This window comes from Cynocephalus volans, chromosome 10, assembly GCF_027409185.1.
Source record: "Cynocephalus volans isolate mCynVol1 chromosome 10, mCynVol1.pri, whole genome shotgun sequence".
NCBI classification, from domain to species: Eukaryota; Metazoa; Chordata; class Mammalia; order Dermoptera; family Cynocephalidae; genus Cynocephalus; species Cynocephalus volans.
Genome location: NC_084469.1, coordinates 24566598 through 24589026, shown reverse-complemented (window position 1 = coordinate 24589026; position 22429 = coordinate 24566598). Strand labels below are relative to the sequence as shown.

Here is a 22429-nt window from a genome sequence, read left to right as displayed (position 1 = left end):
GAGTATTGCTTTAAATTTGTTTCTGCTAGTTTAATACATGTGTAATGGTATTTCAAATTTGTATAAATTTTTATTTTTAATTGCTAATGAGACTTCGCATTTTTTCCATGTCACTATTTACTCTTGGTATTTCTTTCTGCAAAAACTGTTCTACCCATGTCTTTTGAGCACTTATCAAGGGGAATTTTTATTTTGATCTTTACATTTTTAAGTCAGTTCTATATATTTTCAGAACTGCTTGTCATTTTTCCTTGCCCTGTTGTTTTCCTTTTTGTATTTGTTGATTACATTTTATTGCTCAAAAGTTTTCCTACCTTTGAATATTTCTTTTTTTCAATTAAAACATATCTGTCTTGTTTCTAATTATGTTTATCATTTCTTTATTAGTTAGAAACTTATTTCTCATCTCTAGCAAAAATAAATAAGTTGTTTTGTTTATAATCCCCAACTTGTAAAAATATTTAACTTTTACCCATCTGGATTTATTATGAGGTCTATTCAACATTTGGTTCTATTCATTTGAACCTGTTTCTTAATTAGAAATAAATCCATTAATTAGTTTTTTTCTTTTTTTTTAAAGATGACCGGTAAGGGGATCTTCACCCTTGACTTGGTGTTGTCAGCACCACGATCTCCCAAGTGAGCGAACCGGCCATCCCTATATGGGATCCGAACCTGTGGCCTTGGTGTTATCAGTACCACACTCTCCCGAGTGAGCCACGGGCCGGCCCCCATTAATTAGTTTTTTCCTATTTTTCTAACTCTTTATTTTGAAAATGTTCAAGCAGAAAAGTTGAAAGAGCTTGATGAACACCCAGACGCCCTTCATCTAGACTCACCAGCTGTTAACACTTTGCACATTAGCATTTTCTTTCACTGTTTCCTTTCTGTCTGTCTGTCCATCAATTATACATTTCCTTTTCTGATGTTATATTTTGCTAAACCCTCTTCAGTAAGTGGAGGGACATCTTGACATTTCTCCCGTAAAACTTCAGGGTGTAAGAACAAGGACTGTCTCCTGCCTTGAGTGCAGCACCATTATGAAGATTTCACACGAATTCGATAATGTCAGCTAATATTCAGTCCATATTCAGATTTCCCCAGTTGTCCTCAAAATGTCCTTGTAACTCCTCTTTGATTTGTTTGGTTCTGATCCAGGACCTAAGGAGGGATCCACCGGTTGCATTTGGCTTGTTATACTTCTCTCATCTCCTTGAAACTAGAACTGACCCTGACCTTTTTTTTTTTTTTTGGCTGTTCTCATAACATTTACATTTCACAAGTCCGGACCGGTTGTCCTTTCGACTGTCCCCTGATCTGGATGTGTTAGATACAGAGAAAATGTGTTTGGCAAGGGCAGGTGATGGTGTCCTGAGAAAATTGCATTGTTCGTTTGTTCCATTTTTGGTGACACTGAGTTTAATCCTTTGGTTAAGGTGGTGTCCACCTGATCCTTCAACACAGTGGTACTTTCCCCTTATAATTAAGAAGTAATCTGCGGGGTGACAGCTTGAGACAGTGTGACACTTGGCTCACAGGACGGTTTTAGTGTCAGCTGATGCTCGTCGCCTGCATAAACTACATTGGTGGTTACAAAATGGTGATTTTTCTAATTTTCTCATCCCTTCCATGGATAGAGCATTGTTCCATAAAGAAATTTTTCCAGTATGACTGTAGACTCATGGGTTCTTTTCTCCAATGTGTTTTATTACTCTCATTATTCTTTTTGATGCTCAAAGGGGGTTTTTTTTGTTTTATTTTTAATGCAACATTATAATAATTTGATCCTTATTACTTTGTATAATATATTTTAAAACAGAAACAAGTCAACCATCATTGCCTTTCAAAAAAGCTCTCTGATATTCTCTACCATTTATGGATTTTTAAGTATGTCACACATTTTTCAGGGTCTTTAATTGGTATTGCATTGAATCTATTAAATTAGAGAGTGTTGCTACCTTTACTGTATATTTCGTGTTCCCAGTAGGAGAAAAATATTAACATTAAAAATAGATGTCTTACAACTGGGCTAAATTAATGTTTAATATTTAATGTGTTTTGTTACTACTGAGGATGAAGTACTCTTTTTTTTCCATTGATTTTTTTTTTTTCTAGCTGCATGTCACTAGCATATAGGAATGCAATTGATTTTTGAAAATTTATCTCCTATCTCACCACTGGCCTGAACTCATTTATTACTTCTAGTAATTTTCTGGTCAATTTCTTTGATTTTTTAGGTAAGCCATCATGTTCTCTTCAAAAATAGTTATTTTGTTATGTCATCTTTTCCCATATTTGTGAGTCTACTTACCTTTCCTTCTGAGATGGGCGCCACCAGCATTTCTAGAGCTAGTTCACCAGGGGTGAGCACAGGAGACGTCTGCCCTGACTTAGGAGGGCGTGGGAATGAGGCATGCTGGGACGCTGGCCACGCAGGGGCAGGTCGAGGGAAACAGGCTGGGGGAGGTGCCCAGGCTGCAGCTGCATTAGCTGGATTTACAGTGTCCTGAAGGAAGAGGTGAATCCTGGAGAGGGGGAGGCTGGTGTTGCTACAGGAGGCGATCTACTGTTGAGGGAAGGAGGCTGGCAAAAGGGAGTCAGGTGTCTTGGCTGCAGATCAGGAGAGGACTCCAGCCTTGTAAGGCAGGAAAATGAAGTCAAAAGCAACAAAGCGGGGGAATGGACAGGCTGAATGAAACTTGCTGGACACAGAGTTGATGGTGGGTAAGCAGAAGCAGCTTGTGGAACTGAGGTGTTCCCTGAGGTCTTGGACTGGCTGGTGGAGCCAGTAGGTATATAAGGGTTGGTGGGGGCTGCCAGAGACAAGACCCCATCATTGTTTTCTTATTATTTTTTAAAATGGAGTGACCGTAGCTCACTGTCATTAGGCATCATGTTGGTACTTGGGTTTAGGTTTATATTCTTTGGTTTATTAATAAAGACTACCCCCTCCTCACCCCGTTCTCCTTTCGTTAGAGTTTTATTCAAGACCAGATGGTAAATCGTACCAAATGTCTTCCCAGCATCTATTAAACATTTTAATGATCCTTGCTATTTTCCCAGTTGATGGAAAAAAATTACACTTGGAAGCGGTGAATCTCTGATTGGCCAGGCCTGGTCAGGGGCCCTGCTCAGAGGCAGGGCCACCCCTCCTAGATCCTACTTTGGGCCACCTGAGCTGCATGGAATGAGGGAGGGGTGTCTCCCCAAAGGAAGGTCTGGGTGCACCTACCACGTGAGAGGCAACTCGACACTGAGCAGAGAGAAACCACAGATGTGCAGGACAACCTAGCCTCCTAGGGAGAGTAGGGAAGAGTGTTTATTTCTGTCATTCTCCTGGCAAGCAGACTGTGAAGGTGGGAGCTAGGTTCACACACCTCTCTGCCTCTAACACCCAGCCCAGCGTACATAACAAGGGCCCAACCAATGAACTTGAATGACTGAGTGAGGGAATAAGTGACATGCAAGGGGACTGGCCCAGAACCCAGGAGCCCCAGCTCGTCCTGGGCTCTGTCCCTGAGGTCGGGTGATACGTAAGCACGTTCCTCTCTGCTTCTCAAGGCCCCCGGGTGGAAGTTTGGGAGGCAGGAGGACTTTGGTGGTCAAAGACTCAGGTTCTGGGGCTGCACAGGTCAGAGGTTAACTCCCAGCCCAGCTTTCCAACTTGCTAGCTCTGTGACCCTGGATCAGATCGGTCTCTCACTTTTTTTTTTTTAAGTCTAACAAGATAACTATTTATTTATTTATTTATTTTTAAATTATTTTTAATTTTAAGTTCTCAATATACATTTTAGTTGATTTTTGTGACCCTTTACCCGTTCCTCTTTCTCCCTTCCTCTCTCCCCTGCCCCCCAACATCATATCTGTTCACTTGTCTTAACAAGTTCAAGGAATTGCTGTGATTGTTATGTCTTCTCCCCCCACCCTTTATTTGTTTGTGTTTATTTAATTTCAGCTCCCACAAATAAGTGAGAACACGTGGTATTTCTCTTTCTGTGCCTGACTTGTTTCACTCAACATAATTCTCTCTAAGTCCATCCATTTTGTTGGGAATGGTAACATTTCATTGTTTTTATAGCAGAGTAGAATTCCATTTGAGATACCATCTCACCCCAATCAGGATGGCTAACATCCAAAAGACTGTGAATGATAAATGCTGCCGAGGTCGCGGAGAAAAAGAAACCCTCCTACACTGTTGGTGGGACTGCAAAATGGTGCAGCCTTTATGGACAATGGTATGGAGGTTCCTCAAACAATTGCAGATAGATCTACCATACGACCCAGCTATCCCACTGCTGGGAATATACCCAGAGGAATGGAAGTCATCAGATCAGTCTCTTTACTTCTCCGAGCCTCATCTGTGAAATGAGGCTATGGTAAGGCTGCCCTCATAGGGTTATCCTGAGCGTTAATGAAAGAATGAGGGTGAAGCACTTAGTACTGTGCCTGGGCCTCCTAAGTGCTTTATTCAGGGGTTTTACTATTGTGGACTCGCTGGGGCTTTAGGGACACTTAGAAGGGAAGTACCACATGCTCATAGCCTATTTGGAGCTCTCGAGCAGGGGGAGATAAGCATCCAAGTCCAAGGGGCCCTTGGGATCGCGCTGTTGTTGCTGGTGCACCTGCTGCCATCGTGTGGCCCCGAGTTGTTGATGATGATGGTGGTGGTGGTGGTGGTGGTGGTGGTGGAGAAACACATACCAGCACCCGCCACTGCAAATCCAGGGATAGACTGAAAAGGTGGCATCGCCTAGCAGAAAAGAGTGCAGGTTCTTCTTAATTCTGGCTCTGTCACTTCCTAGTAAGTCCTTAACCTCTCTGGCTTCAGTTTCCTTGTCTGTAAAATGGAGCTAATCATAGAAACTACTTCATTGGCTTGTGAAGTGTGGAAAGATTAATACAAGTAAATACTCTCAGAATAACGCCTGGCTCAGAGTAAGCGTTCCTAAGTATTACCGATTACCGTTGTCGTTGTCATCATTGTCATCAATACTAGGACTCCAGGGAGCTGTCAGCCCAGTGAGGGGGTAATGGGGAGGCAGGGGGGATCACACCCCTGGAGGGGATGTGACCATGTGGGCTGAGTCTGCCTGGAAGGGGGTGATGATACAGCCCCTCTGTTTTTACTGTTGCTGTTGGGAATATTCCCACCATGACCACCTCCTCACTGCCCTTGTGCCAGCCTCAGAGGGCACGTGCTGGCTCAAAGACTGGGGTGCTGGGTTGGGACCAACCCCTGCACCCCTGCCTGGGGGGTGAGGTCCACCAGCTGTTCAATCCAGATTCTCCTCCCAGGGTCACTTCACCAGAATCTCCAGGGCAGGCCTTGGAAAATGCAGATTCCAGGGTCCCAGCCTGGTACGAGACTCAGCAGGTCCGTGTTGGGGTGACTGGGATGAGAATCTCCCCTTGTCCCTCCACCCTGGAGGCCATGTGGTGTAGTGGAGGTCACACAGCTGGGATCTCCATTAAACCACATGGCCTCCAGAGCGGAGGTCCCTGCCAGGTCCCTGACTGTCCTGAGCCTTGGTTTGGGGTTGATTAAATGAGGCTGGTAACCTCCTTACCAGGGCTGGCATGAGGATAAATGAGGTGAAGTGCGTGCAAGTGCCACATGCCTAATCCCTCCTGGTGCCCAGGACACTCTCGCACAGGTCCTGCTCCCTCTGCCCTGGGCCTCTAATCCACTCTCTTTTGGGGAAGAGGACTAAATTATAAATAAAGGTCTAAATCACGCATGAGGGCTTTTGCCTCCAATTTTTATTGCTATGTTGGCTGGAATGGAAATTGCCTCTGCGAAGAGCCCATGCGTGAAGGGACCCAAAGTCCCGCCCCTGCCCCTTGGCCCTGCTGGGCCCTAAGGAATTTCCCTGCTGTTGGGGGTGCTGGGCATGGGGCCAGCTCCTTGGCCTGCAGGGCCTCCTTCTGAGAAGAAGGGACAGGTGCAGCAGAGAGGAAGCAGGGACGAGAAAGCCAGAGACACGGGCAGCTCCTGGTGCCCATCGCCCCCCACCCTGGTTGGGGCTCCGGGAGGGCCGCAGCCAGCTTGATTCCCAGAGCCTGCCAGCTTCTCCTCTGCTTGAGAAGCTGCTCGGTCCTGGGGGGCTCAGGGAGATCCCACCGGAATCTCTCCTCCCCTGGGGGTACAGTCCATGCTGGAGGGCTGGGGGTAGACTGAGGTGGCCTCATTCTCTAGGGGTGACCACACACACCACCACCCTCCTCTCACCCAGATTCCGTTTTTACTGTGGAAATGGCCCATTTAATGTCCTGTGCAAAGGAGAAAACTCTGATGGTGGCGGTGCCCAGAGCAGGGGGTCCCACCCTGTGTTTGAGGTATGCGGGTCCTGCAAAGAGAGGGACTGAGGTACTAAGGTCGAGCAAGTCTGGAAATGGTGCACACTTGTGCCTTGTGTTAGTCTAGTGAGGGCACTAGTTCAAAACTCTGGCATTGTCCCAGGGTGTCTTAGATATATTGATCTTAGATCCTTTTATCATGTGACATATTGACACTCTCTGGCACCTTGGTGGCCTTGGGCACAGGGCTCAACCTCTCTGGGTTCCACTTGCTTCATCGGTGAAACTGGGACCATAATCCCCATCTCCTGCCTCATGGGGACAATGGATGGGAAGGGCAGGGCTGTATTAGTCTCTATTGCCCCCTTGGTGTCCCATGTCCCCACCTGGGCCTGGCAGTAAACACTAGTGGATCCCATGAGAAGAGACAGGTTCCCATAATGGCCCCTCAGGCCCCAGGTGCAGTGGTTTCAGGTCCTCTGCCTGAGATTCTTGTGGGGTTCCTGTGAGGGAGAGATCTACTGGTGGTCAGGACATCACCGTTCCCCTGCAGCCACCATAGGTGTCTGCCAGACCTCTGCCAGGCAACTGGGAGGGAGCGTGGTTCGCGCAGGTCACCTGGTGCTGGCGGGGGTCATTAATAAGGCCCCTTGCAGTGTTTCACCAAGGGTCTGGAGCTCTCAAATCTGTGACCTCCTTTGCTGTGGTCAGTAACCAGATGAGGTGGGGAGGATCACCTGCTCCATTTCACAGGCGAGAAAACTGAGGCTCAGAGAGGGTGGGCTTTGCCAGGGTCTCATGGTGGATTTGCGGTGAGGCTGCTTTTCTCCTCTCCCTAATTTTCAAACTCCACTTTGGGGTTCCCCGGACACGTAGCCTTTCTCATTTGCCACCTTTTGTTGTGATGACAGCCCTAACACTGGAATTGCTGGCTGGAGCAACTGTATTTTGCTTCGTTTCAGTAGCTCAAGCTTAATTCACTCGCAAGCTGAGATGTTCTAGTTAAATCCATTTTCTGGGGAACACAAAGCTGGCCAGTTAGCTCAAGTGGTTAGAGTGTGGTGCTGATAACACCAAGGTCCAGGGTTTGATCCTCGTATGGCCAGCCAGCAACAAAAACCCACTCATCTTGTGAGGAACAGAGGGAGGGCTGGTGCCAAGGTGTTTGGGTTCAAGGCTATTGAAAGTACCAGCCTGGGCAGTGGTGGCGGTGACTCCAGCTCCTACAGGCCAGCACTCCCCTTTGATGAACAAACATTCCCATTTAACCTTAAATAATGGGTCTAAAGCCAGCCAAAGCCCTGGAGTGAACATCACCTTTCAACCCACTGCGGGATGAATCAGATGTCGGCAGAGGGCCTAACGCGGAGACCAGAGTCAGGGGTGGATGCGAGGGAGCCGCCCTCCCACGGTGTCTTGAGCATCGTGCCTCCCCCAAAAGAGCAATGTCCAAGGACAAGTGCCCCTCCCCTTGCAGGATGAGCTCCCCACCCCCGTAGCTAGGAATCCTCCCCCAGAGGCGGGGACACCCACCACCCACCTTCTTTAGGAAAGATTAACCATAGGCCTGCACAGATTGGGCTCCCTGTTGGACCCCCGCTTCAGAATTCTGGACAGGTGCTAGGAGGCCAACTAGAACTTCATTACTTCAAATATGGTCTGGGGACCAGCAGCCTTGGCATCTCCCAGGAGCTGGTAGAAATGCAGAGTCTCAGGCCCCACCCCAGGCCTGTCCAATCAGAATCTGCAGTTAAACGAGAAGCCAAGGTGTTTCCCAGGCACACTAGCGTCAGAGAAGTCCTGCTGTGGGCCATCAGAAGCCCAGAGCCGGTATGTGCTGAGTCTTTGGCATCCGTAGCGGGAGCAGGGCCGCGGCTTGGGCTCTTTATCTTTCTTGCCTCCCTGGTCTCTGCGAGCCAGCTGCCCACTCCTGTATGGCCTTGACGGTGCATCTTTTTTTTTTTTTTTTTTTTAAAGATGACCAGTAAGGGGATCTTAACCTTTGACTTGGTGTGATCAGCACCACGCTCAGTGAGCGAACCGGCCATCCGTATATGGGATCCAAACCCGGGGCCTTGGCGTTATCAGCACCGCACTCTCCCGAGTGAGCCACGGGCCGGCCCGTTGACGGTGCATCTTGAGCCTGGGCCTGCCCCGCGGGCCCTGGTGCTGGCCTGGAGACCACCCAGGCTTCTGTCACGTTCATTCCTAGAGAGGGTGCGGCCTCCCTGGGCACTGAAACCATGAAGCCAGAATCTTCTCACTTGTGCTCAGCCAGGGGCTGCCCCATCGCCCTGTCCCAGATGAGCTCCCTGCATCTGCCACCATGGGAGGGAGTCAGAGCTGCCACTGCCTTCCTCAGAGACCGGTTGGTGTCATGAGTCAGAGCAATGGAAGGAAGCCTTCTCCTGACAGCCGTGAGACCTGGTCACAGAGGAACCCACGTCCAAGAGATTTGAGGTCTGGAATTTGTGGTGGGGAGAAGACCTAGGAGTGCCATCCCCAGCCAGCTAAAATCCACCTGGCACCCCTCCGGCTCCTCACCCCGAACTCATCCCCTGATCCCTGCCCCTCCTCCTGGGTGTCCATCAGGGACTGTCCCCCTTGTCCACCCAGACCCCTGAGATGGGGCTTGGGAGTCCGCCTTGATTCTCTTCTCTGCCTCCAATCAAGCAAGCCCTGCCACCAGCCTTGCAGATCTCCCCTCTGTCCCCCTGTCCTCCACCGCCCTGGCTCAGCACAGCCTCCTCTTCCCCACTGCGGTGGCCGTGTCACAGGTCTCCCTCCTCCCTTTACTCTGGGCTGCGAGCTTCGGGCACCTTCCCAAACCCCCACCCACTGGAACGCAGTGTCCTCCTGCTTGCCCCCCGCATTTAGCCTCCCCACGCCCTTCGGCCACACGGGGCAGCTGGCGGTGCCCCAGACCCTTTGGGCACCCCCAGGGCCTGACCTTGGCTCGTCTCCCCTTCCCTGCTTTTGCTGGTGCTAAAGTCCCCCCACTTCCAGAACCAACGCCGCCGCCCCCTCCCACAGTGTTCGTTCCGCCGTCCTGGAGGCCCAGCATGACCGGCACCTCCTCCAAGTCCCCGCTGTGCCATCTCCCCAGCCCTCTGCGTGCTCTGCCTCCTCTGGGCTCCCCCTGCGAGGTGTGTGGGTAGTACCTTTCAGGGGGATTCTGTCTTCTCTTCCCCCACAATACTGTGAGCAATTTTTTAAAAGAATAAAGAGTTTTATTGGGGTTTTTTTTCCCTGAGTTTAAAAGTGATCCAGTTCATTTTTAAATTCAACCAATTAAAAATCTTTAGAAGAGGAGGTAAGAGGACTGGCCAGCCCAGCACACAGAGGTCGCTTGACTTTACAGCTTCATGACTAGCTTCCAAGCTTGGTCTGCCTGTACAAGCACTCATTTATCTAGCGCCTGCTCTCTGTCAGCTTCCAGGCTAAATTTAGGATGCCATTTCCTTTAAATTCTAACACACGATGAGGCAGATCCTATTGCCCAGAGAGGCTGAGTCATTCACCTATGGTCACACAGCTAGTAAATGAAGGAGAAGGGGTTCCAGTTCAGCGCTGTCTACCTCCAGAGCCTGGGAGTGACATTGTACCGTCCCTGGGCATGTGGCAGTATTAACAGTCATCTACACACTTTTATGCTATTCCCTTGGCTATTTTTATTTCACTCAAAAACTATGACAGGACATCTGTCCCTTCCCTGGAAGCTTCCTGGGAGCTTGTCTGTCCCTCCACGGGCAGAACCTGGCTGAGGAGCTGAGGAAACGCTTGCGGAAGGAACGGACAGATGGACAGATGCATGCATAGGCCAGTCTGCTCCGGAGACCACCCAGGCTTCTGTCACTTTCATTCCTATTCAGACACCAAACAAAGCCCTCGTGGGTGGCCTAAGGGATTCTGGTCAGCCGCAGGTGCAGGCTGTGGGTGAGGAGCCTGCTTGATGACACTCAGACATGCTGGAGGTCTCCTAAAGGAAGGCGTTTCCAGCTGTGGCCCGGAGACAGCACTTCCCAGGAGACGGTGGCCTGGGTACCCGGTGACTGAGCCATGGTACTGGCTGGCCCTTCTGGATGCCCGGCCACCCTGGCCAGAGGTGCCCTGGCTGGCACAGCTGGACTGCCTGGGAAAGTGGGTAACACGGCACAACCCCTCTCCACTGTGCACTGAACACAATGAGACCTTTACTCATGCAACCATTTGTCACCACCTTTTACCCTGGCAGGACTTTGGGGAGGGGTCCCTCATCGGTTAGTGACCCTCCAGCTTTGAGGACCAGGAACCAACTCAAAATGGCTTAAATGCTGAGGAAATTGTGTTCTTAAACACGAGGGCCCAAGGAAGGGCAGCTCCAGGGCTGGTTGCTTCAAGGACTCATAAGCATCAGCCAGGACCCAGCTCCCTTCCATCGAGCTTCCCCAGTGTGATGCCAGCCCAAGATGGCATCTGCTGTCCCCGGGGGAGAAGGGAGGGAGCACTTCTGCTAAGGGAACTTGAGTGTCTTGAACAAAGAATTGGGCAAGACACGCCAGAGATGAAAAGCAGAGAGCAGTTTTATTCAGCAAAGTGAGAAGACACTTCGGAGAGGATGGAGCGGGCTCGAGCAAGAGAGTGGCTCAAGAGCACGGACAGGTACATTCCCAGGGGTTTAAGTCCTCTTAGCTGGAATCGTGTCTGGGTCATGGGTCGAGCCCTGAGTGTAGTCTCTGCTGATTGGCGCCCTGGCTAATGGGAACTCATTGCTCCAACCGAATGGTGCCCATTGTGGGGCCAGAGCTCCCTGTCTGGAATTGTCTTTGTCGCCTTTGGCTGTTTTTGCGCATGTGCATGCCTACGTCAGGCTTTCCCACTTGCAAATAACCAGGTTTCCTCCTCCTTGTCTCTATCTAACTTCCTGCTTCACTTCCTGTGGATACCCCCCTGCCCCCGCCATCATCAGAGACAGCCTCTCCCAGAAGCCCCCTGCAAGTGTCTCCTCATGTCTCATTGGCCAGAGATGCTTACCCTGCCTTTGCCTCACCCAACCACTGTCAGGGGGATACGCCCACCTGACTGGCTCCGTCCAATCAGAACTCACGCCCTGGGGTGGAGGAGCCCTGAGGCACCCGGTTGAGCAGGAGGTGGGCACCTCAGCCACACCAGGGCTGCCCTGCCTGGAAGGAAGAGAGCGGGGTGAGGGGCAGCACAGAGGTGACTGACAGGCCCTGCTTCAGTCCTTGTCACTGTTTCTTGACAGAAGAGGGGAGGTAAAAGGCTCAGAGAGGCTGCGTGGTTCCCCAGGGCCACACTCCGGGGTGCCCAGGCCATTTATGGGTCCCGGGGGAAGCGGCATTGAGCAGAGACTTTGCCTCCCTGCCCTTTGCTCCCATCTGTGCCTCTGCTCTGGTTTCCTTCTTGTCCCCCTCCCAACCCCATGCCCACCCCAGACATCCCTGGGAAAACACTGTGATCCTGTAGACTTCAGAGCTGGAAGAGACCTTCAATATTAATGCCATCCAACACTCTCATTTCCACATGGGGAAACGGAGGCCCAGAGAGGGGAGGAGGCTCACCAACACCACATGGTGAGGTCATGGACGGTGGAGCCGGGGCTGGATTGAGGGTCAAGGAGCACAGCGTCCTTGAAATTCACAGAGGGTCTTAGAGGCCACCTACTTTATGACCTCAAACCGCACTGCAGGGCACTCCCAGGGCAGAGGCTCACTCTCACGTCCCCCTCTATGCACCTCTAGCACCTGACACTTCCATGGCACTTTACAGTGTCCTTTACTCAGTCATTTTCAGTTGATCCTCACAATGTCCTGTGTGCTGGTCAGCAGTGCATTGTGGATGTGGAAACTGAGGCCCAGGGAGGTAACATGACTTGCCCAAAGTCACACAGTGAGTACGTATTGAAGCCCAGATAGAGCTGGCTTCATTGGTGCGTTACCTGAGCAGTCACATGGGGCTTAATGCTCTGACTGATTCTAGGGAACAGCCCTCCCCGTGGAGGGGAGTGGACTCCTGGAAGGTGGTGGGTGGGGTGGGGTCAGGCATGGAGAACAGGACAGGTGGACACTTCAGCTTGCGCCTGGGGTGCAGGGACTGGCAGGACCCACTCTGGAAACCCCTCTCTTGTCCCTTGTGTCAGCCGGTTTTGCTGAAACTCTGGCCGGGCTCCCCTCCCTGCCTCTCCTGAGAATGAATGCAGAGGCCTGTGGCTGCCTGTGCTCCTTGTCCCTCAGGCGTGGGGGTGGGGCTCCAGAATACAGGCCGCATTGTGTGCTCTGACATCAGGCCGCTGGACTGCCTGGAAAGTGGATAAACAAGCAGCTGGAGCATTTTGCCCTGAGAGCCCTGGGAAGGGCCCGAGCCCCCTGGGGTGGTGAGAGGAGGGACAGAGCCAGGTGGAAGTTGGATTCCAACCTTACCTGTGGTGGGCTGAGGCCAGGCTCTGAGGGAGGACTCTGAAGAGCGGTGCACCTGAGGTGCTTAAACAATGCCTGACACCTAGTGAGTGCCCTGCAGCCCTGAGCAGTTGTGATTCTTCTTACTGTTGCTATTATTCAGGGTAAAGCGCCACACCTCGGCCTGGCTTACAAGCCTTCTCCTGCAGACCCTGTTCCTTCTCTTGGCTTCATCTCTTGATGACACTCCCCCCAACCCCCACCAACTTAGCCTCCAGCCACCTCAGACCTGCCTTGGCTGGGATGCTGTCTCTCTCCCCTACTCCCTGCTGCCTGCCATGCCCTTCTCACCATCCCTCGCCCCTGGCCAGCTCCTAGCAGGAGACTGTCCTGCTGGTCCTAGCATGTATGATGCCCTCATTCCAAGTTCAGTTCCCCAGTGTTCCCACAGGTGTCCCCTGAGTGTAAGGCCTCCAGCCTGGCCACTCTTGAGCAGGTTCTGGCTCCAACAACTGCCTCACTCCTCCAGAAAGCTCCCTCCTCAGAAGCACCTCGAAGGCCACCTAGGCTCCTTGAGGGGCATGACTTTCACAGGTGGAGGAGCAGCGCTGCACAGCACTGACAGCTCCTCGCCTGGAACTGAGCCTTGGCTGTGCCCTCTGCAGGGAGCCTCGAGGAGCCCTGACTCACCACTATCCTTGTTGGCCCCTCTGGCCCTCCAGAGGACCTGTTCCTCCCCCTCTTGACCTGCCTGCCTCAGTTGTGGCTGCCTTTTTATGCTGGGGAGTCTCGTCTCCATCCTACCCCAGGCCAAGCCCTGGAACTCCTTTTGCAGGTATGGAAGACCTCAGGTGTGCAGGCAAGCCGGGTTTCTGCCCAGGGCAGCAGAACATGTCTCTCCAATGTCCACAGGGCCAGGAAGGGAAGCAGCCTGGGTGGGGCAGGTGGGGGTAGGGGTGGGGAACTTGAGGTTGGGGGTTACCGTGGTGAACTGGGGAGCAGAGCACATGCCCCATCTAAAGAGTATGCTGGAACTCAGCTGTGGCCCGTTGTTGCTGTGGGGTAATATGGGTCCACTGTTGCCAAATCAGATTTTTTCAAGAAAAGCCAGGTAGCCCAGTTTCTATGTGCAGCTTCCTTGATTTAATTTTTTTTTTTTTTAACTTTACATACAGTAAAATTCACCAGGAGTGGGAGCTGGGCTGGGGGACATGAGATTCCATGAGTTTTAACATTCACATAGATTCCTGTAACCCCCATCACAATCAGGATACAGACCAGGTCATCCCCAGCTTCCCTCCTCCTGCCTCTTTGTATTCAAACTCTTCCTCTCTTCCTTACCCTTGGCATCCACCAATCTGATCTCTGTCATTACGGCTTTGCCTTTTCCATGTAAATGGAATCATATAGCCTGTAACCTTTGGAGACTGGCTGCTTTCACTTAGCAGCATGCATTTGAGACTCATCCATGCTTTGGGGTATCGATAGTTTGTTCCTTTTTACACAGAACACTTTGCTTATCTGTTCACTTGTTGGAGGGCATTTAGGATTTTTCCAGTTTTCAGTGATTATGTATAACACTGCTGCAGACATTTGTATGCAGATTTTGTGTGTGTGTGATGTAAGCTTTCATTTCTCCAGGATTGAAAAGTTCCCTTCTACTCCTAGTTTGCTGAGAGTTTTTATCATGAACAGATGTTGAATTTTGTCAGTTGGTTTCTCTGCATCTTTTGATAGATTTTTCCTCTTTAATCATTTTTAGATTACATCAATGGATTGTTTTTTAATATTGGCATCTAATTAACAAATTGTAAGTCTGTCTGCAAGCCACATCTGGGATGCTAGTTGGTGACCTCTGCTTGGGCAGCACAACATATTGAAATTAGTTTTTTCTTTAATATTCAAATTCTTAAGCAAGTGTTCCCTGCACCAATGCCAATTTTTCTAGGTGAAATGAGAGCGGAATACAGATTTAGTCTTTCTCTGGTCAGGAGAAGCCCCCAAACTTGTGATAATAGTGGTTATAATTATTTTAGCAGAAATAATAATAATTACTGGTTAAGAGCATGAACTCTGAGCCAAGCTGTTCATGTTCAACTGTCTCCCACTGCTGTGTGACCTTAACCCTCAATGTCTGTGTCTCAATTTCCTCACTTGTAAAATGGGAATAATCATAATATCTTTGTCTCAGGCAGTTGTGAGGGTTAAATAAATTCATATGTACAGAGTGCTAAGAACAGTGCCCGGCACAAGGAAAAGTTACTAAGCATTTGCTTTGATTAATAATAGTAATGGCTGACATTCATTAGGCACCTCTCTGTGCAGACTGAGCCTGACGACAGTGAGATAAGCCAGCTCTCGTCCCTTGTTCAGATGAGGCAGCTGAGATCCCAGAAAGGCAAGAGGTTTATGTGAGTCTTTCTGGTTTGCAGACCTTGAGATTAGGGAGGCGTGGGTGGCTGGGCGCAGGCTCAGGAAGGCTCCGGCTGGTGATCAATCAGAGAGCAGCAGCATTGAGCTTCTGACATCGTCTGGTCTGAGCTGGAAGAGATGTGGCCCAGGGGGAATGAGTGGGGGGAAAGTCAGCCTGAAGAGAAAGGCAACAGAAATAGCAGGGGAAGCCTGGTAATTGAGTGGCCCAAATAAGGAAAGATCAATATTTTACTGCAAGTGAAACAACCAATTTCCCTGGCAGCCAGCTCGGCGGCCCAGCTGTGTGTGCTTCAGCAACAACAGCTGCTCCTGCAGTCCCTGCCAGCCCAACAAGCCACTCCCCCCTCGCCTGGGAGCCCCAGGGCTGCTGAGCCAGGCGTGCTGTGTCCTTGGGTGGGCGCCCTTCCTCCGCTGCCTGTGGCCCATGTTCACCACCAAGACCATGGGTGGGTGGTTATTTGCTGTGCTCCTTGTGTGACCCTGAGCAAGCCCCTTCCCCCACCTGGGACTTGGCTTCCCTGTCTGTGAAAAATGAAGTGCTGGGTCAGCTGAATGCACCCCTGGGGTGCACTGGCAAAAGGTACTAGGTACATTGGCAAAAAGTGTCCAGGAGGGTCAAGAGTCTTCATGATCAAGGTGGTGGGTCCCAGCCATGGGGGTAAAATGCTTTTGATACACCAGGGAGATTGAACCAACACTTCAGTACAGACAGCCCGGCGAGGACTGCGTCTGGCTCCTGAGGTCTCCCACATTGCAGCGGTGCAGAAAGGAAGAATAGAGCAGAGGCTGACACTCTGGGGTCAGCGAGACCCGGGTTTTAGAGTTACCACTGCAGCCGAGCCCGTGGCGCACTCGGGAGAGTGCAGCGCTGGGAGCACAGCAACGCTCCCACCGCAGGTTCAGATCCTATATAGGAATGGCCCGTGCACTCACTGGCTGAGCGCCGGCCACGAAAAAGACAAAAAAAAAAGAGTTACCACTGCAGACTCTCTATCTAAATGTCTTAACGTCTCTGAGCCTCAGTTTCCTTTACAGTTAAGGAATATAATAGTAGCTACTATTAAAATTGTTGTAGGGATTAAATGAAACTATGTACATCCAGAGCTTAGCACCACACTGTGGCTTGTGGCAAGCCCTCCATGGACCCAACGAAGACTATTAATACCTCTCTACATAAACAATGTTATTATTTATTTTAAAAAAACATCGAGCCTACAGTTATGGTATTTATTGGTAATAACCAGTGTGTGTTATAATTCTGTAAAGTCAGTGATCCTGACTTTTCTAAAGGGCTGGACAGCAGTGTACATGGCACTTCATGTACACTCTGGGACCCCACTCTTTGAATAGACCTGTGGGAGTAGCTGGAGAGAAGGGAGGTCACAGCCAGTGTGCACCTCCAGCTACAGCCCGGGCCATGGCTCGGGGCTCTCCAGGTCCTCATCTATCTGCTTGTCATCAAACACCCCCACCCCCACCTCTGTTCCAGGTGGGATTTCCCTGGAGGCAGAGGAGTGGACAGCCTGCCCCACCAGTGTCTCCCAGCCCCAGGGAGTTATGGACTCATGGATCACAGAATCCCAATCCGTACACTGCTGCCTCTTAGGTAGATTTGAGATGGGGGCTCCTCATCAGCCATTCAACACTCTGTGACAGACTCTGCCCTTGACTTGCCACAGAGATAATTAAGGCATAGCCCCTGACCTTGTAGAGGATTGTAGCGATGTTCCTGGCCTATCTCTGCATTCATAGACTTCCCACAATGGCGATATAGGAAGAGAGGAGGTGGAATGTCAGCTGGGGTGGGGGGTGGGCTCCCCCACAGCCCTGCAGGTGACACCTAGACATTGCTATTCTCAGAAGCCACGTCTTTACCTGGCAGTGTCAGAGGCTGCTATGACTTGGAAGTGTTGGGGGGGAGGGAAGCCGCAATGCTCAGGAGGCTGTGGCTGAGCAGGAGCTGACAAAAGGCCACCTTCCTCCTGCACTGAAATTCTGCAGGCCTTTCACAAGAGCCCATTAGGTACCAGGCTCGGTGGGGGTGGGTCACAGGGAGGATATTGCATGTCCCCTCTGCCCATCACTCACCCCCAGATTTCACCAGAGTGGAAAAGCAAAGTCAGCTGGAATAGAGGTAAAAGCACAGAGCCACCTGCTCAGGGTGGGGGAGATGGCTGCGTAGGGGCTCTCTGCCCGCTGCTCACCTTCTGAAGCCTGCTGGGCATGGCCTCATGGTGCCAGGCCACTGGTAGTGACCAGGGCTTCAGGCCCCTGCTGCAGCTCCCATGCTGGAATTGTCCTGTGGGCGAGCAGGAAACCTGGTCCTTATGAATCAAATAATCCCCCAACACAGTTGGGCTTCTGTGTGTGGGCAGTGAGGGGTGGAAGTGGCTCTGCTCATGACAGTGTCAACAATGACAGCAGTAACAGTAATCCCTCCCCTACGGGCTGTGCAGTTCCCGGAGTGCCATCAAACCATCATCTGCAACCCAGCCTGAGATCTGGAAAGAGCTCCTCCTGGCCCAGCTGCACCGTAGATACTGAGATTATTAGAGGGAGGGCAAGGTGCCTGATGATGAGTGTGTGTGTGCATGTGTGTATGCGTAACTGTGCACGTGTATATCTGTGTGACCACGTGTTTGGAAAGCCAATAGGAGGGACCAGCAACTACTGCCATCAGCCCCAGCAGAGTGCCCCCAAGGCAGGAGGTGCTCAGTCGTCTCTTGTTGAGTGAATGAATGACCAACGAATGAATGAATGAATGAATGAATGCTTGCAAGTATGCTGAAGAGGGGCTGCCACTAAGTGTTTGGTTGATTCAGAAACAGGCTTCCAGAAGAAATGTCAAGAAGCTGGGATTCAGGTGTTGGAAATTTTAGGGAAAAAATGGCTCCAATTGACAGGAAAAGATAGTACTTACAAAACTGACCAACGTCAAAGACTAGGAAAAAGTACCCAGGGCTGACAAGTTTGAAGTCAGTTGCTCTGACTGAAGATTAAGTTGAGACATCTTTAGAGAGAACAGTTTGGCAACTCTTATCAAATGCCTTAAAAACTTAGATGTTTTGTAGAACCATTTATGTTCATTTATGAAACAAATATTTATGAAGCTTCTATTACGTGCCAATCATGGTGCAGGCTACCAAGTATACAGTGGTGATATAGATAGACAAGGTCCTTGCCCTTAGGGAACTTACTTTGTAGAGGGAAGATATAAATTAATCAAATTATCACATAAACACATAATTACAAATTGCAAAAAATAGTTGGAAGAAAAAGTATAGAGTGCTACAAGACAGGGTAGCAGCAGGGTGGGCCCTAATTAAATGGGGATGGTTAGGACAGGCCTGTCTGGGGGAGGGATATTGAGCAGAGGTACAGAGGGAGACCTGAAGAATGAATAGATGTTGCCAGATAATGAAGGGGGGGACAGGCGTTTGAGATACAGAGAACAGCATGTGCAAAGGCCCTGAGGCAGAAAAGAGCCTGGTGTACTTGAGGAGCTGACCGAGGGAGGGCCGGTGTGGTTGGAGCACAGTGAGTGAGAGAGAGAGTAGGAAGATGTGGAGCTAGAGGGACAGAGGAGATGGGGCCATGTAGGCCATGTCGCAGAGTTTAGATTTTATCTTAAGTGTCACAGAAAGTCACTGGAAGGTTTTAAGAAGTGTGGTTGACATGATCTGACTGGAAAGGGTAATGGATTGGAGGGGACTGAAAGTGGAAGAGGGGACATGAATTAGAAGACTTGCCTCGTCAAGGTGTGAGATGATGGTGGCTGTGACCAGGCGTTGGGGGTTCCAGGAGTGATGTGGAAAAGAAGATAGCTTTGGGATACAGTAGGATATGGATTGGATATGGGTGAGAGGGAGCAGTCCCAATGATGCTGAAGAAAGGAAGGATGGGGTCCGGGAGTGGGATGTTTGAGCGAGTGGTACTGGAGGAGGTGAGGACCGAGTTGACCCAGGGACTTTGTGGCTGAGATGGGATGTGAGGGAAAAGTGACCAGTGATGAGGAAGTCAAGAATCTTAGAGGCCAGAGAGCCCATCCGCACAGCTGTAGAAACCCCCTAACCAAAATGCCCAACGAGTAAGGGTGATTAAGTAAATTATGGTGTCTTCTCTGGGCAGAAGGTTTTATATCCAGTCACAGTGTGGGTTGCACACACCAGGCTGCATGGAAGAAGCTTCTGATAGGCTCACTCTTAGTGGGAGAGAGGTTCCCCAACGTCAGGAATGGCTGACTCTTTTGGGCTAAACCTTATTTCCTAATTTATTTTTTTAACACTTTTTATTGAAGTATAGGGTACAAACAGGACAGAAAAGTACACCGGCCATCAGTGCACAGCTCAGTACGTTTTCTCCGCAGAGCCAGGGCCTGGGTCAGGAAACGGCATGAGCAGCAGCCAGGATCCACCCCGGGGTGCTCGCCCCCCTACAGCGTTCTGCAGACAGAGCTGCTCGCAGGACCAAACTTGGTTTTGCCTTAAACCTTATTTAATCTGTAATTTTAAATAATTTACACAGTGTTACATAAGATCTCCTTGCTGACATGGGGAATTGGCCCAAGGCTCTCAGAATGATAAAATACAAATTTTCAAAAATGTGGTTAACACTATGTCTTTTGAAAGAAAAGTGGGATACAGCAGGGTTTCTAGATTTTTCGCACCGAGGTGGTGTTCGTTTTGCGTGAAGGAAACCGCTGTTGGAAAATGCCAGGCGGGCGTTTTGCTTTCAGCGGGCCGGGCTCGGTGGGGAAGGGCTTGCAGGAGGCTCGGCCCTGCAAGAGCTGGTTTTGCTTTTCCCCACCCGTTGTCTGTCAACCCCAGAAGGATAAGGTGGCCCCACAGCCGCCTGGGGCCTGGTGCTGGCCCGGGGAGGAGGGGGAGGGGACTGGGAGGGGCCCACTGGTGTCCTCTGGGCTCTGTCCACAGCCTCCTGCCATCCCAGCTCCCCGAGCCTCACACTTGTCCTTTTTCCTTCCCACAGGTAGAAAAACTTGTAAAATATTTGGATCCCAATGACCTGGGGAGAATCAACTTCAAAGACTTCTGCCGGGGGGTGTTCGCCATGAAAGGTGGGGTCTTCCAGGAGAGGGGCTCAGGGTGCTGTCGGGCTGGGGGGGCTGCAGGTCTCTGCCCCTCTGCCAGGGCGCCCCACACCCACGGTCAGGGGTGCCCGCCCTTCCGCCGCCTGCCCCCTCTGCTTTCTTCCTCCTCCTTTTCCTCTCTCAGCCTCTAGCCTGACCCAGCTCCTGAGGAGTTACCAGGGCAGGGGAGGGACTGCCAGTTTGAAAGCCAGGACAGTTCTGGGCAAACCTCAGCAGAGCTGGTCACCTTGTCTCCCTCCCTCCCATTTCCCTTATTTCTTTCCCCACCCCCACCCCCAACTCCTAATTCCTTCCTTTCTTCCCTGCCTCCCCGCTTTAAGGGGGCAGTATAAAACCCCTCTCTCTTTTTCCCCAAATTCAAAGCCCAGTTGTGAGAAACTTCTAGGAATCAGAATATGGCCACCCTTACCTACTAGTGAGCTGCTTATCTGAGCAAGTGGCTTAGGGTTGCCAGCCAGGTGGGCTTGCTAAGGCCCTCCCACTAGCTATGAAGAGAAAATACAGTTACTTCCAGGAGTCCCAAGGTGCCCTGTTATCCATGAAGGAAGCCATACTTGTTGTGTATTGGCAGCTGGCCGGTACAGGGATCGAACCCTGGACCTTGGTGTTATCAGCACCATGCTCGAACCAGCTGAGCTAACCAGCTAGCCCTGGAAGCCGTATTTTCCTGTCTGGGTGGGTCAGATCAGGGTGAATCCTTCTCTGTGGGGAACCTCTGAGTCCTGGGAGGGTGGGAAAGAAGCAGGAATCACTTCAGTAGGAAGTGAGGGGTGAAGGGGAGCAAGAGGTGGGGGGACAGCACACAGAAGGTCCCCTGTAAAGGTTTTCTAAATAGATTTGTTCGATTCTTTGGGCCACCACAGATTGCACCTGCCATGTGCATATGCTGGTTCCTTTGCTGGTTTTATCCCCTTTGTCCAATACAACTTTGGGACATTTGCTGAAGAACCCAGGTGGGAGGCCACCTGTGTCACTGAGTCAGCAGGAGGTAGAGCCATCCCAAGGGTGGCCCTTTCCTAGGTTTTGGAGTTTGCAGGACTTGGTGGGGGGCACTCAGCCTCAGGGACATGGGTATGTCTGGAGTCCCTGTGGGCCAGGCAGGGAAGTATTGTCTTATATCCCTTCCTCCAGGAAGGCCTCCTTGATTCCCTTTGCCCCCAGCCTGCCCTCTGCATTTGGGAGTCTCTCTTCTGTGTGTTCCCTGTTGGGGTTAGGCCCAATGGAAGAATGTCTTGAGGGCAAGGGACTGTCTCAGCTCCTTCCACAGCGCCCTGAACCAGTATCCCCACAGCCTCGATGCTCCATCCCTGTCGTTGAGTGATCAGCTGGTCTCTTGTAGACGTGGGCCCCTGCCTCCCCTCAGTCCTTCGCAACCAAGGCCGGGGAGTCTCAGATACTTCTCCATGCCAAGCAGAACTGTGACCCTTCACTGTCTGTCTGTCCGTCTGTATCTCCGCCCACAGGGTGTGAGGAGCTGCTGAAGGATGTGCTGTCCATGGAGAGTGCGGGGACACCGCCATGTGCACCAGAGATCCCAGACTGTGTGGAGCAGGTAAGAGCCCTCCCCACACTCTGTCTGGCATCTTCTCAGTCTTCTCCCCTTTGCTCTGCCTTTTTAGTATCTGGAAGGACCCAGAACGTCCCTCTGAGAGCCCTTTGGCATCAAAGTCAAGACGGTTTTTGGAACAGGAGCAATGAAGCCCATTGGGAAGCCACAGCAGGGTGTGTAAGAGCTGGGGGTCCTCACAGACCATCTTTACTCCCGCACTATGGTACAAGGAGAAACTGAGTCCCAGAGGGGAGAAGTAACAGGCTTGAGGTCAGACAGGCAGGACTAGAATTTTTTTCCTTTTCTCCTATGCCATGACCCTCCGATCTGGCAGGCCCCTGTGTGGTTTTTTCTAAAGAACAACGAATTCCCCAATTTTCTGGCACCAACTTGGTGTCCAGCAACTCAATTCAATCCGACACTAACTACCCAGAGTTAGCACAGACCCCATGAGTCAGGGGGCAGTCTTGCAGGGTGCCAGTGGCACTTCTGGCCAGCCAACTACAAATTTGGGGGTTCCCACAACCCTGCCCCTCTCAGGTTTGGTAATTCACTAGAACAACTCAGAAATACATTATAGGTTCTGTAACTGGTTTATTCTAAAGGATTGACTCAGGTATAGCCAAATGGAAGAGATGCACAGGACAA

The 22429-nt window shown here is 50.9% G+C and overlaps 1 protein-coding gene across 1 annotated transcript in view; it reads left to right on the top strand.

Annotated features, from left to right (window-relative positions):
- RAB11FIP4 (RAB11 family interacting protein 4) overlaps positions 1 to 22429 on the top strand; it is a 114928-nt gene that overhangs the window by 12123 nt on the left and 80376 nt on the right. Inside the window, exons 2-3 of the mRNA XM_063112697.1 lie at positions 20112 to 20199; positions 21696 to 21784. Of these exons, the coding sequence (XP_062968767.1) occupies positions 20112 to 20199; positions 21696 to 21784 (177 nt within the window). The remainder of the gene's footprint in view (positions 1 to 20111; positions 20200 to 21695; positions 21785 to 22429) is intronic.